This window comes from Mus caroli, chromosome 7 (genome assembly GCF_900094665.2).
Source record: "Mus caroli chromosome 7, CAROLI_EIJ_v1.1, whole genome shotgun sequence".
NCBI lineage: Eukaryota > Metazoa > Chordata > Mammalia > Rodentia > Muridae > Mus > Mus caroli.
In genome coordinates this window covers 23745124-23756402 of record NC_034576.1, presented here as the reverse complement: position 1 = coordinate 23756402, position 11279 = coordinate 23745124, and the positions used below count along the sequence as shown (strand labels likewise).

The following is an 11279-nucleotide window of genomic DNA, read 5'->3' as shown; positions in this document are numbered from 1 at the left end:
CCGCCGCTCTGGGCTCCTGGCCCGCGCTGCGCTTTGTCCCGGGGACGAGGGTCTCCCGCAGCCCCCGCCCCCCCCCCAAGCAGCGCATTGTTCCGGCCTCTGCAGGCCCCCAGGCGACCCAGCTGTCACAGCGGCGAGACCCCCTCCCCAACCCGACCGCAATACGCACACCTCCCTCGTCACCCCGATCCAGCCCACCGACCCGGCCCCCACCTCCGTCACCCTACCTGGCCCCGCCGCGGCCGCCCACAGCAGCAGCAGCGGCCACTGGAAGCGCCGGGCCCGGCCCATGGTGCCGCCGCCGCCGCCGCCACCGCCGCCGCCACCGCCGCCGCCGCTCGCTCCCGGCCCGGCACCTGCACCTCCCGCGCCGCCGACCCCGCCCCCGAGTCCAGTCCCGCCCTCTGCCCCGCCCACTGCGCGCCTTGGTGGGCGTGGCGTCAGCTAAGGGGCGGGGACCGGACGGGGACAGAGGGGCCCAGACAATGCGGGGAGAGGGAGGACGGGAGCGCGGAAGGGCGCGCACGGGGGTGGGAGAGCAGGACAGCATGCGGACCCGGGCGCGAGGGCTGGGCGTGAGCGTGACGGCGTCGTGGGAGCCAGTGGGGGAGGACTTAGGAGAGCGGAAGGTCGTGAGGGTCGTGTGAAGGTGCAAAGGTGTGCGTGCGTGTGCGCGCAGGCGTAGCCTGGACTAGTGGAGCTCCCTAGAGGATGCTGCACGGGAGACGCGGGGAAGATGCGCAGGAGATGCACCGGAGTGTGCGCGGAAGATGCACGAGAGATGCGTGGGAGAGGCGCGGGAGATGCACGGGGGAATGTATAGAAGACACACGGGAGATGCAGGGAAGATGCACGGGGGTTGTGCAGAAGCTGCTCGGGAAACCCATAGGGGGTGCGTGGGAGATGCTTGGGAGATGCGCGAGAGGGCGATGCTCGGAAGCGCGCGAAGGTGCGGGATGCTGGCGTGTGCTGTGAGTGTGAGCTTTGGGGGAGAGTGTGATGATGCCACAGTGTATGTGGGCAAGGAAAGCCTGAGAGGCTGGGCAGCAGCGGGTGGCTGAGCAGGTGTGGACTTCATTGGGCAGGGCGTAGAATAGGATCCGCTCCCTCCCTCTAGTCCTGACCATGACACGCCAAGTTTCAGTCTTCTTTCCCTGGGAGGGGCCTCCAGAAAGCTAACCAGACTGGAAGGAAGTCTTAACCCTAGGCCCTGGGGAGAGCGAAGCCCCTGCCTGGGGCAATCTACCAGGTATGGCATCCAGGCGCTGTACTCTTTCCCACACTGTCCAGTCAAGTCTGTCTGTGTGACTCTGCCTTTCAGGTTCTGTTCCTCATCCTGGAGGGGGGCTGACTCATCCCTCCAAACTTTACTCTTTTTTTTTCTTCTTCTTGGGTGTGGGTTCCCCTGAACCCACCTCTGTGGCCACCTGAAGGCCTGGAGCAGGCTTATGACTCATAGGACCAAGAAGAGGAAGAAAGTGAGGTGCGGGTGGCCTCTGCCTCTCACAAGACTCAGGGACAGCAGGTAAACTGCGTCAACATATGCCCATTCTGAAAAGTTCGGCTTTTTATTTTCTCTCCATCACTTCTAAACTGTTGTATATCCAGGTCAACCAAGGGTCATCATCACATGACACACTTCCTGTCCAGTGCCTAGCTCCCAGCATCCTTTCTGTCTTTAGTTCCAAATTCATCAACTCTTATGTCAGGACCAAAACTCCTAGCATCTTGTTTCAAGGACCATGGTTCCCAGCAGCCTCTCTGTTTTCTACCGTAACTCCATATCCACCCACAGCTGTGAGCAGCTGCATTTCTTCCCAATTCTCGGCTCACCGCGTAGATTAGGGAACGGAGTAACAAAGCCGCTCATCTCTGTGATGCGGGCGAGGTGAGAGACTGTTTCGGGGATACTTGTTCAGGGTCTATTAACCGGTTTTTTTGTTGCCAGTAACTTGGTGACAGAGATTGGATGAGTTCTGAAGGAAGCTTTGCTTTGGCAAGCTCTCGGGAACTGCATCTGCCGAGGGCCTTTTTGTTGAGAGGCCTCAGGGTGTCACGTGGCATGAGACAGAAAGCACACGTGTGTCTCCTGGTCTCCGTGCTCACCCAGCTGCCAGTGTTCAATCATGAGGGATCCACCCGGATGACTTCACTGATGCAGCCCCAGAAGCCCCACCTCTTGAGCATCTAAGCATCGTAGTTGGATTAAGTGTCCATCCTTTTAGTGGCTTACAAGGGGATTAATGTTCCTGTGTGTGTGTGTGTGTGTGTGTGTGTGTGTGTGTATCTTTCTATGTTTGTGTCTTTCTTTCTGAGTGTGTGCATGTCTGTGTGTTTCTTTGTGGATGTGTGTGTTTGTGTCTTTCTAGGTGTGTATATCTGTAGGCTAAGGTGTGAATGTGTGTGTGTGCCTGTGTGTGTATGTATGCATTTCTGGGTGAATGTGTATTTCTGTGTGTGTGCACCTGCATGTGCCAGCTGGAGGATAACCTTAGGTGTCACTTCTCTTCAGGTGTGTCTGAAGGGACCCTGGCCAGCTCATGCCTGGCCAGCACAGCTCTGAGGTCTTGCCCTTCCCTCCCATCTCTCTGCCCAGCCACCAGGGTCTGTTCCCTCATTTGGATTCTTCCTCCATCTGAGACTAACCACCAGGGTCCAGCAATCAAAATCCCCCCCTTGGCTCACCTAATTAACAAGACCAATTAAAATTAAACACCTCATCCTAACGCGGGTTTCCCCCTTAAAGACTGCTGTTTGCTTATGGGCCATGCCTGTCTCCTCTCGATACAGAGGCAGTCCTTTGTCCCACTCTGGGAGAAATACCCCTCCTCTCTCTGCCTTGTTCCCTTCCCCTTCTCCCTCATCCCCTATCTCCTGTCTTTGTTGTCTCCCGATTCCCTGCCCTCTGTCCCTCTGGGGCAAATAAACCTCCTTTGTGCTGAAAACTTGATCTTGGAGTGTCCTGAGCCAATACTTTTCCTAACAGTGTCTACTGTTTTCCCCCTTTGAGACAAGTTCTTTCACTTACCTGATACTCACCAACTGACTTGACTGCCTGGCCAACAAGCCCCAGGGTTCCCCCTGTCTGTGTCTCCCAGATCCTGGGGTTTCCAGCCCATGCCACCATGTCTGACTACATTTCCCATAGGTTCTGGGAATCGAACACAGGTCCTCATGCTTGCACACTGAGCACTGACTGGTCTATCTCCTTAGTACAGGATGCACTTTCAACACAGACCTTGTTGGCATGCATCCAAGCTAGACCCACACCACTACAGGGGAGTGACTCATAGTTATCCCTGATGACCTTGTCCTTAGGCAAGCAGGTGGACCTCCATCCATCTGTCTCTCATGTCTTCTTTCCCAGCTTTGGGCACCTTGGGAAAGACTGGTTCTCATCTGTCCTCTCTGCATCTGCCGAGGGAGGGCAGGTCACTAGTAGATAGGGGTCCTGTTCCTTCAAGGCCCTCTCTTTGTAGGCTTTTTGGTGCAAGCGACACAGAAACCTACTTCAACTAATTCAGCTGGTGAAAGAGCGATGATTCCAGTGGGCTGTAGCCAAGGCTCAGGGGGTGCCGTGTGTACCCCAGTGTGATCCCCAGCACCACAGAAACCAGGCATGGTGGCACACACCTGTAATCTCAGTGCTCAGGAATTCAAGGTCAGCTCCTGTTGCATAGTTTAGGGCCAGTGTAGCCTCCACATACCCCACCCCACCCCGTTTCACTGAGGCCAAGGGCTCTCCCTTGAGTTTCTTCAGTAGACTTCTTTGTTCAACCATCCTTTTCTTCCCCGTGTCTGGCCTCACTAGTAATTCTAGCCCTAGGGCTGTCTGCCAGCCGTCTATTAAGATGAGGGAAACCATTGGTTCTCAGCATAGACAAATGGCCAGGTTATGCCAAAGTGACAGGGTGGGTTGTGATTATGTGCATTTTTTCTTCTCTCTCTCTCTCTCTTTCTCTCTCTCTCTCTCTCTCTCTCTCTCTCTCTCTCTCTCTCTCTCTCTCTCTCTCTCTCTCTCTCTCTCTCTCTCTCTCTCATGTGAGGTGTGTGTGTGCATGTGTGTGTTCTGGTACTTGGAAGCCAGAGGAGGACATCCGGTCCCTTGGAGCTGGAGTTACAGGCGTTTGCTCCATGCCTGGCTTGTTACACGAAGGCTAGGATCTCAACTCTGGTCCTCAGCATTGCATATCAGGAACTCTTAGCCTAACCCTCTCCTCTTTCTCCTCTCCCTCCTCCCCCTCCTCCTTCTCCTCCTCCTCCCTGTCTCAACACACAAAGGCTCTCACTTTGTAGCCTCAAATTCCAGATCCTGCCTCCACTTCTCGGGCCCTGGGATTTGTATCCTAAACCAGCATCTATGGTTCCTGTGGAGGTTTGGGTGAGCACAGCCCCCTTAGGCTCATATGTTTGAATACTGGGGCTGCAGCTGATGGAACTGTTTGGGAAGGATTAGGAGGTGTGTCCTTCTTGGAGGAGGTGTGTCCCTGGAGGCAGGTTTCTGGGGGTTCACTTGGCTCCCTCTGCCTCAGGCTTGCAGATAAACATGTGTTTATCTGTTCCTGTCACCATGCCTCTGGTCTTCCATCATGGACTCTAACATAAGCGCAATTAAAGGCTTTCTTTTATATGTCGCTTTGGTCATCGGGCTTGTAGCATAACTAAGACATTGGCTAAGGGTGTGCAACTATGCTAATTATATCAGAGAGGACCACAGGTCCTAACTCTGCTTACAATGGAAAGCAGCCTTCTCAAGCACAGGTGGATGCTGGAATGGAATTGCTGGCCCTACTGTCTAGAGATGGAAGCGGCCACCCATGCACCATGAACTGCATACATGGAGGATGTCATGGGAGCATACTGACTTTGCTCTTGGGTTTCCTAGTCCCACCTCCACCCCTTTGCTCTCTTCTGAGAAGACCAGTGATCTTCTCACTACAGTGCCCACCCCTTCACTGACCCGATGATACAAAGATGCATGAGACCGTCCAGGTAAGTGGAACGCCAAGCAGGGTTTGCCTAACGAATGTTGTAGGTTTCCTGTGTTTTTTCAAAGAAGTCACCGGAGTAAATGACCCCTTTGCTATCGCCTCTGAACATGGGTGTAATGCCTGGAATGGAGGCAGCCATCTTGAGATCACGAAGCAGACAAACATGGGCCATTTGGGACACTGAGTTAATCAGCTCAGGAATTCCCTAGCTCCACAACTGCTTTTTGTATGAGCAAAAGCATTTCCTCTTTCCTTTCAGCCATCTTGAGTTGGGTGCAGTCCTGGCCACGTGATTCATACAGATCATGTGGAAGCGGTCCCGCTTGCTTGCCAACGAGAACATTCTAAGTGATGGGAACTTTCTTGGCTTGTCTCTCTAGTTACTCCTTCTTACTTGTGGCAGGATCCCTCCCACGGGGTCTGTTTCCTGGCTCCCCAGTGAGTGGGCCGTAGATCGTGAGAACTGCGGGATGAGGTGACCTTCCCTGGCCCCAAGCAGAGGGGAGCCGTGGGCAGAACTGGTGGATCCTTTAGCTAAAATGTGAGAACCTGGAAAAAGGAATTGAAGTGGTTTTGGTCTTTAGCTCCACGGTAGGTGTTTCTGTCTACTATGTGGGAAGTCAAAAGTAGGCAGTCTGAGCTCCAGGCCAGTGAGCAATGGGGACCGTGTCTTAAATCCAAGGTGGGTGCTTTCTAAGCAAGATGACCGAGGTTGACCCCCACCCCCACGCGCGCGCATGTGCGAAAAGGTAGGGAGGGATAGAATCAGCAGGAGGGAGTCTTTTCTGGTTTACACAGGTTCTTTCTTGTCCCCAGCAAAACCCCAGGAGACCCAGGACTTTGCCTAGATTCTAACTTCCAATAACAGTTTCTGCTTAAGTCAGCACAAAGCGATTTTATCTCTTGCAGCTAAAGATCCTGGAAGACCAACTCAGGAGCCTGAGAGACTGAGGCCTAATACAAACCGTAGAATAGGACCTTGTGAGGACACTGTGGGGTAGCCATTTCTACCCTCTGAGTCCCACTGCAAGGCATCATGGGAAAGGAAGCCTTAGCTTCGGTGTCTTTTGCGAGGCATCACAGTGAGACTATTTTCTATTTCAACTAGGAAGCATCTCATAAAACGTCATCTTTGGCTCTCTGCTGCAGGGCATGATGGGAAATATAGCCTTGGCTCATCCCCCCCCCCTCCCCCGCGGAAGGCATCAGCAATGATATAGACTGGGGGGGCTGGGAGACAGCTTTGTTGATACAGTACTTGGATCCAGAAATAGGAGAACCTGAGTTCAGCTCCCCTGTACCCATTTAAAAAACAAAAAAAACAAAAAACAAAACAAAACAAAACAAAAAAAAAACCCAGACAGCCTCAGTGCCTCTGTGGTTATCGCGCTTGGGAGACAGGAGGATCTGCCTCAGCCTCTCAACATGCATAGTCAAACCAGTGGGCTCTGGGGTTCAGTAAGAGACCTTGTCTCAAAACAGGGAGGTGAAAAGAAAGCCAGGCATGGTGGTACACACCTTTAATCAAAGCACTGAGGAAGTAGAGGCAGGTGGGTCTCTGTGAGTTTTAGGCTAGCCTGTTCTATAAAGTAAGTTCCAGGGCAGCTATGGCTACATGGTGAGATCCTGTCTCAAAGCAAAAATCAAACAAAAAACAATTCCCTGCTGCTCTCATCTTCCCAAGCTAAATGTGACAGTGGGGAGACCCAGCTTTGTTCACTGGTACAAAAATCTTTTATATATATATTTATATAATAAATTAGAGCAATAATAATGATGATAATAATAATAATAACAACAGCAACAATATTATCTCAACTAAGAGGCCCCTGCTGCCCGCAGCCCTTGTTCCAGTTCTTTTCTGGTTCATGGAAAAACTGAGGCCCAAAGAAGACAACATGACGGCACACACATCCTCAAAGATGGAGCAGGGGGGAGGGGGTCAAAAGTCCCTGGGTCCAGCCAGGGCTGACGGCTCAGGAATCAGGTCCAGAGGAGGATGCCCCATAGTCCGAGGGTCAGGAGCAGAGAGGCAATGAGGCCGAGTTGAGCAGGGCCTGGCCTGAGGGCGCCCCCTGTGGGTCTGTTACAGCCACTGCCGTGGCAGCAGGAGACAGAGAGGTTGAGGTGGGTCGGGAAGAAGGAGTCGGCCATGTGGGAGCCTTGGCACCAGGAAGCCGTGGCGCAGCCTCTTACGGTATAACTCCGGTTTCCCAGCACTGAGGAAAGAGAAGAGTCAGTGAGTCCAAGTGAGAATTCTCAGGAAAGTGACAGGCTCCTGGTGGTGGACGCCATCGCCAACCGCCAGTTCCCTGTTGGGAGCAGGGCTTCCCAAAGTGTGTTCCAGGAACCGCTGGCAGTGCCTCAGACTCACACCAGGATTGATTTCATAGTAACACTGAGATGTCATTTGGCCCTTCCAAGCTTTTTGCGTGTACAAGAGATACTTTTCCAGAGAAACCCCAGGACATGATATTGCAACAGGCGGAACACGAAAGCAGAGCCGGGGACCAGCTGTCTGCTATTAGAGCCAGACGGGAAGAGGGTTGCCACACAGTAAACAATGACAGCACTCTCTTTGCACTTTTTCATTATGAAAAACACAGGCATCCCCCCCGCCCCATCAAAACTATTATTTATGAGACCAGCTATGATAGTGCACGCCTTTAATCCCAGCACTCAGAAGGCAGTGGCAGGCAGATCTCTCGGTTTGAGGGCAGCCTGGTCTACAGAGTGAGTTCCAGGGCAGCCAGGGCGACAGAATAAGACCCAGTCTCAAAGAAAAACATTAGGGTGTAATGAAGTGTATTATTCTTGTTGGCTCCACAGAGTCAAACTCTCATGTTGCAATTTGTCCTTTCTGCAGGTAGACACCGCCTCCTCCCTACCCCCTAGACAGGGCTTCTCTGTATGGACCAGGCTGCCCTCAAACCCAGAGATCCACCTACCTCTGATTCCCAAGTGCTGGGGTTAAAGCTGTGTACCACCACCCCCAGCTAAAGTGTGGCCTTTAACATAGGACGATCCACCCCGCCCATCTGTCAATCAGTCTGATCAGCGCTCAGTGCCTCAGTGGGTCTCCTTCCAGCTCCCACAGGGCCTTACCATCTAAGCCTGTAGCCACCAGGCACTGATTCATTGGTCCCCGGCAGTTGATGAGAGACGCCTCTTTGGAGGAACACCCAAGGGGAGTGTTCCCCTCACAGCTGTAACACTGGAAGCCATTCGGTGGAAAGCTCTGAAGATCCAGAACTTAAAGATGGAAAAAAAAAAAAAAACGACAGGGAACGAAGATGAGCACTGGGTCTATGCAGCCATCCATCTGCCCACGCTCAGCCTGAGGTGATAGGGCGCCACCTGATGGTCATGCCCTGGAACTGCATTTTCTTTTGGCATTGGGTTCTCCAGGGTTGAACTCCACTCACATCTAGCTAGGCAACTGATGGTGGACCCTAACAAACTATGTATTATCAAATAGGCCCCACTCTCTAAAACGTTACTATACAGAGTTGTTCACTGTAGTAGCCACTGACTACCTGTGCTTCTTAAGGTTTAAATGAATTATTGTTAAATATAATCCTAGAGCTAATGAGATGGCTAAGCAGGCAGAGGAGCTTGCAGCCAAGTGTGATGATCTGAGTTCAAGCCCCAAGACCCACATGGTGGGAAGTGAGAAATGACTTCTCAAAGTTGTCTTCTGACTTCTACAATTAAGCTACGGCATGCTCATGTGGGCTCGCGTGCACTCACACTTTAAAACTATACGTATGTATGTCATCAGATCCCTTGGAGCTGGAGTTATGGGTAATTGTGAGCTGTTCCACCATGGGTGCTGGGAACTGACTCCAGGTCTGGTATCTACTCTTAGTAGATGGTGCTGGGCCATCTCTTCAGCCTTCGGTACAAACAATGTCTATTACTGTGGAAAGTGCTGCTGGACAAAGAGCTGCTCTATGGTCTGATATGAACGGCATTGCCTGGTCACGCCTGGCTTTTCTCTGTTCTTTTTCTGAGATAGGGTCTCATATAGCTGGACTAGCTTTGGAACTCACTGTATAGGAGACAGCTGTGAACCTCTGAAGCTCCACCTCTGGCGTACTGAGATTGTATTTAGGTTCAAATTAATTAATATTAAATAGTAAGTTTAGGACTGAGATGGCTCAGTGAGTGAAGATGCCTGCTGACAAGCCTGAGGACCTTGCTGAAATGTGTAAGACCCTGGCTTCAACCGCCTGTCCCAGGAATCAAAAGCAGGGTTTTGCAGAACATTAACAATTTTAAGCACACTTATTTATTTTATGTGTATGAATGAGTTCTTGCCTGCACCTGTGTCTATGTTCCATATGCATGCAATGCCCATGGTGTCCAGAAGAGGGCACCAGATGCCCTGGAACTGTGGTTACAGATGTGAGCTGTGTGGGCACAGAGACTCAAACCTGGTCGGTCCTCTGCAAGAGCAGCCAGTGCCTTTAACCACTGAGCCACCTCTCCAGCTCGGTTTATAGAAGAGCTGTATTTCTATGAGATTGCTATGAAATGGTTTCCTTGGCCTTAACCTCATGATGTGTTGGGACATCACGGTGGCTTGCCTGGCTCTGCATTCTCAGGACACACAGCTTTGTCAGCAGGACAGTCCCCACCCAGAGTAGGCAGAGCTGGGGCATGGGTAATTGAGTGACCCGGAAGAAGATTTGCAAGTCGGGGTAGACCTCCAGGAGAGGCGATATTGATGCTGGTTGAACGGACTTAGGAGAGAGTGAGGAGAGAGAGTTGTAGAAAGAGACAGTAATGTCCACTTCATCTTTCCTGCCCCTTACCTGGGCCACCATTGCAGTGGGTGTAGTTGCAACACTTCAGGAAGTGAAAGGTCTGGTTGCTATGGAAACCTGCTGTGCCTGGGCATCCGGGAAGACTGCCACAGCCTCGGGTGTAGTCCTCATCCTTCAAGCTCCCTGCAGAAGGCAGAGGGCAGATCCCGGTAAGGGGCTGGGTGTTGACTTGCCCCCTTGCTCACACCCCTTTTATCAGAGGCCCTTATTACTTAGGGTAACTTCATCCCTAGCCAAAGGGCTTCCTGTTCCTTTTTCCCTTTGTTATAGATAAAGGAGGCCCGAACGATAAATAGATCCTTATGCGTTTCTGGGATTTCTAGAAAGAAAACCCTTACAAAACAAAGGAATTTTTTTGGGTCCTTCTTTCCCCTTTTCTTTTCCCTGGAATGTGGACACCAAGTCTGGAATTCTGGTGGCCATACTGTGCCATGAGGCAGTCATCAGAACGAAAGCAATATGCAAGACATGACAAGGTAACTGGGTTCCTGGTCACTCCCAAGCCGATCCAGTGACCCGGAGCTTCCAGTCACTGAGAATGTTGGTCCCGTGACTGTGTGTGGATTCAGTTGTCTCTTGCTTGCGCTCTGCTCCCAGGACTTGAAGATCTCTACTAGGACTTGCCCAGCAGATGGAAGCTTACTTTCTGTGCTCTGGAGGGTCACCACTTCAATACAGTGTTCTGCAGGATAGCGGCATTGCAGGCTTTGCTCCCGGCCCCTCTCACAGCTCTGGTCCAAAGAGGTGCAGGACGCACACTCGAGGTAACGGCCCCGGGGGAAAGCACGGCCTCGGACTCCTAGGAAGAGAAGGAAGCAGTGTGTTGGCAGCCAGGTCCTGCAGAGAACTCCCCTCTGAACCTGGCAGCCAATCACCAAGCCTACTTATCCCAAATCCTTCTAGAACGAATTCTGTCCTTTCCAGCCTTTGGTACTCCTCAATACCAGCCTCCATTCTAGCCACTCCCATTTCCACCCCAGTTCCTCTCAAATGGCCCTAAAATGAAGTCTTTAAAGCACATCTAATCCAGTTCTCCTCTGCTCAAAACCCTTCCATAGCTCCCTATTGTTAGATTAACAGCTAAGCACATGAGTGTGGCATTCAAGGCCCACTGAGGACTGGGTCCCTGACACCTGTCCTGCCCCGTCTCCAAGCGCCAGCCCCTCCCAAGCTCTCTTCCATACTGGCTCCACAGTCTTAGAACATAGACCCTGAGCGGCACCAGACTTTTTGATATTCTGTTGTCTCTGTCTAGAACACCCTTCCTTTACTCCTGGTCTTTCCCAACTCCTCCTCATTCTGCATCATCCTAAATAGCACCTTTTCTAGGCAGGGGCTCTCCCACTAAGCCACGCCCCCAGCCCCTCCCTGGGGGATTCTAGGCAGGGGCTCTACCACTGAGCCACGCCCCCAGCCCCTCACTGGGGGATTCTAGGCAGGGGCTCTACCACTGAGCCAC

General features: G+C 52.2%; 2 protein-coding genes across 3 annotated transcripts in view; both read right to left on the bottom strand.

Annotated features, from left to right (window-relative positions):
- Cadm4 (cell adhesion molecule 4) overlaps window positions 1–361 on the bottom strand; it is a 22106-nt gene extending 21745 nt beyond the window's left edge. Inside the window, exon 1 of one of the 2 annotated variants that reach the window (XM_021168710.2) lies at window positions 228–361. In XM_021168710.2, coding sequence (XP_021024369.1) covers window positions 228–291 — 64 coding nt within the window. In that variant the 5' untranslated portion in view covers window positions 292–361. The remainder of the gene's footprint in view (window positions 1–227) is intronic. The other variant, XM_029479180.1, reaches the window with a different exon arrangement.
- Window positions 362–6496: 6135 nt separating this feature from the next.
- The window catches only part of Plaur (plasminogen activator, urokinase receptor), a 13702-nt gene continuing 8919 nt past the window's right edge, over window positions 6497–11279 (bottom strand). Inside the window, exons 4-7 of the mRNA XM_021168535.1 lie at window positions 10464–10619; window positions 9809–9943; window positions 8097–8243; window positions 6497–7210 (exon numbers count right to left, since the gene is read on the bottom strand). Of these exons, the coding sequence (XP_021024194.1) occupies window positions 6975–7210; window positions 8097–8243; window positions 9809–9943; window positions 10464–10619 (674 nt within the window). The 3' untranslated portion in view covers window positions 6497–6974. The remainder of the gene's footprint in view (window positions 7211–8096; window positions 8244–9808; window positions 9944–10463; window positions 10620–11279) is intronic.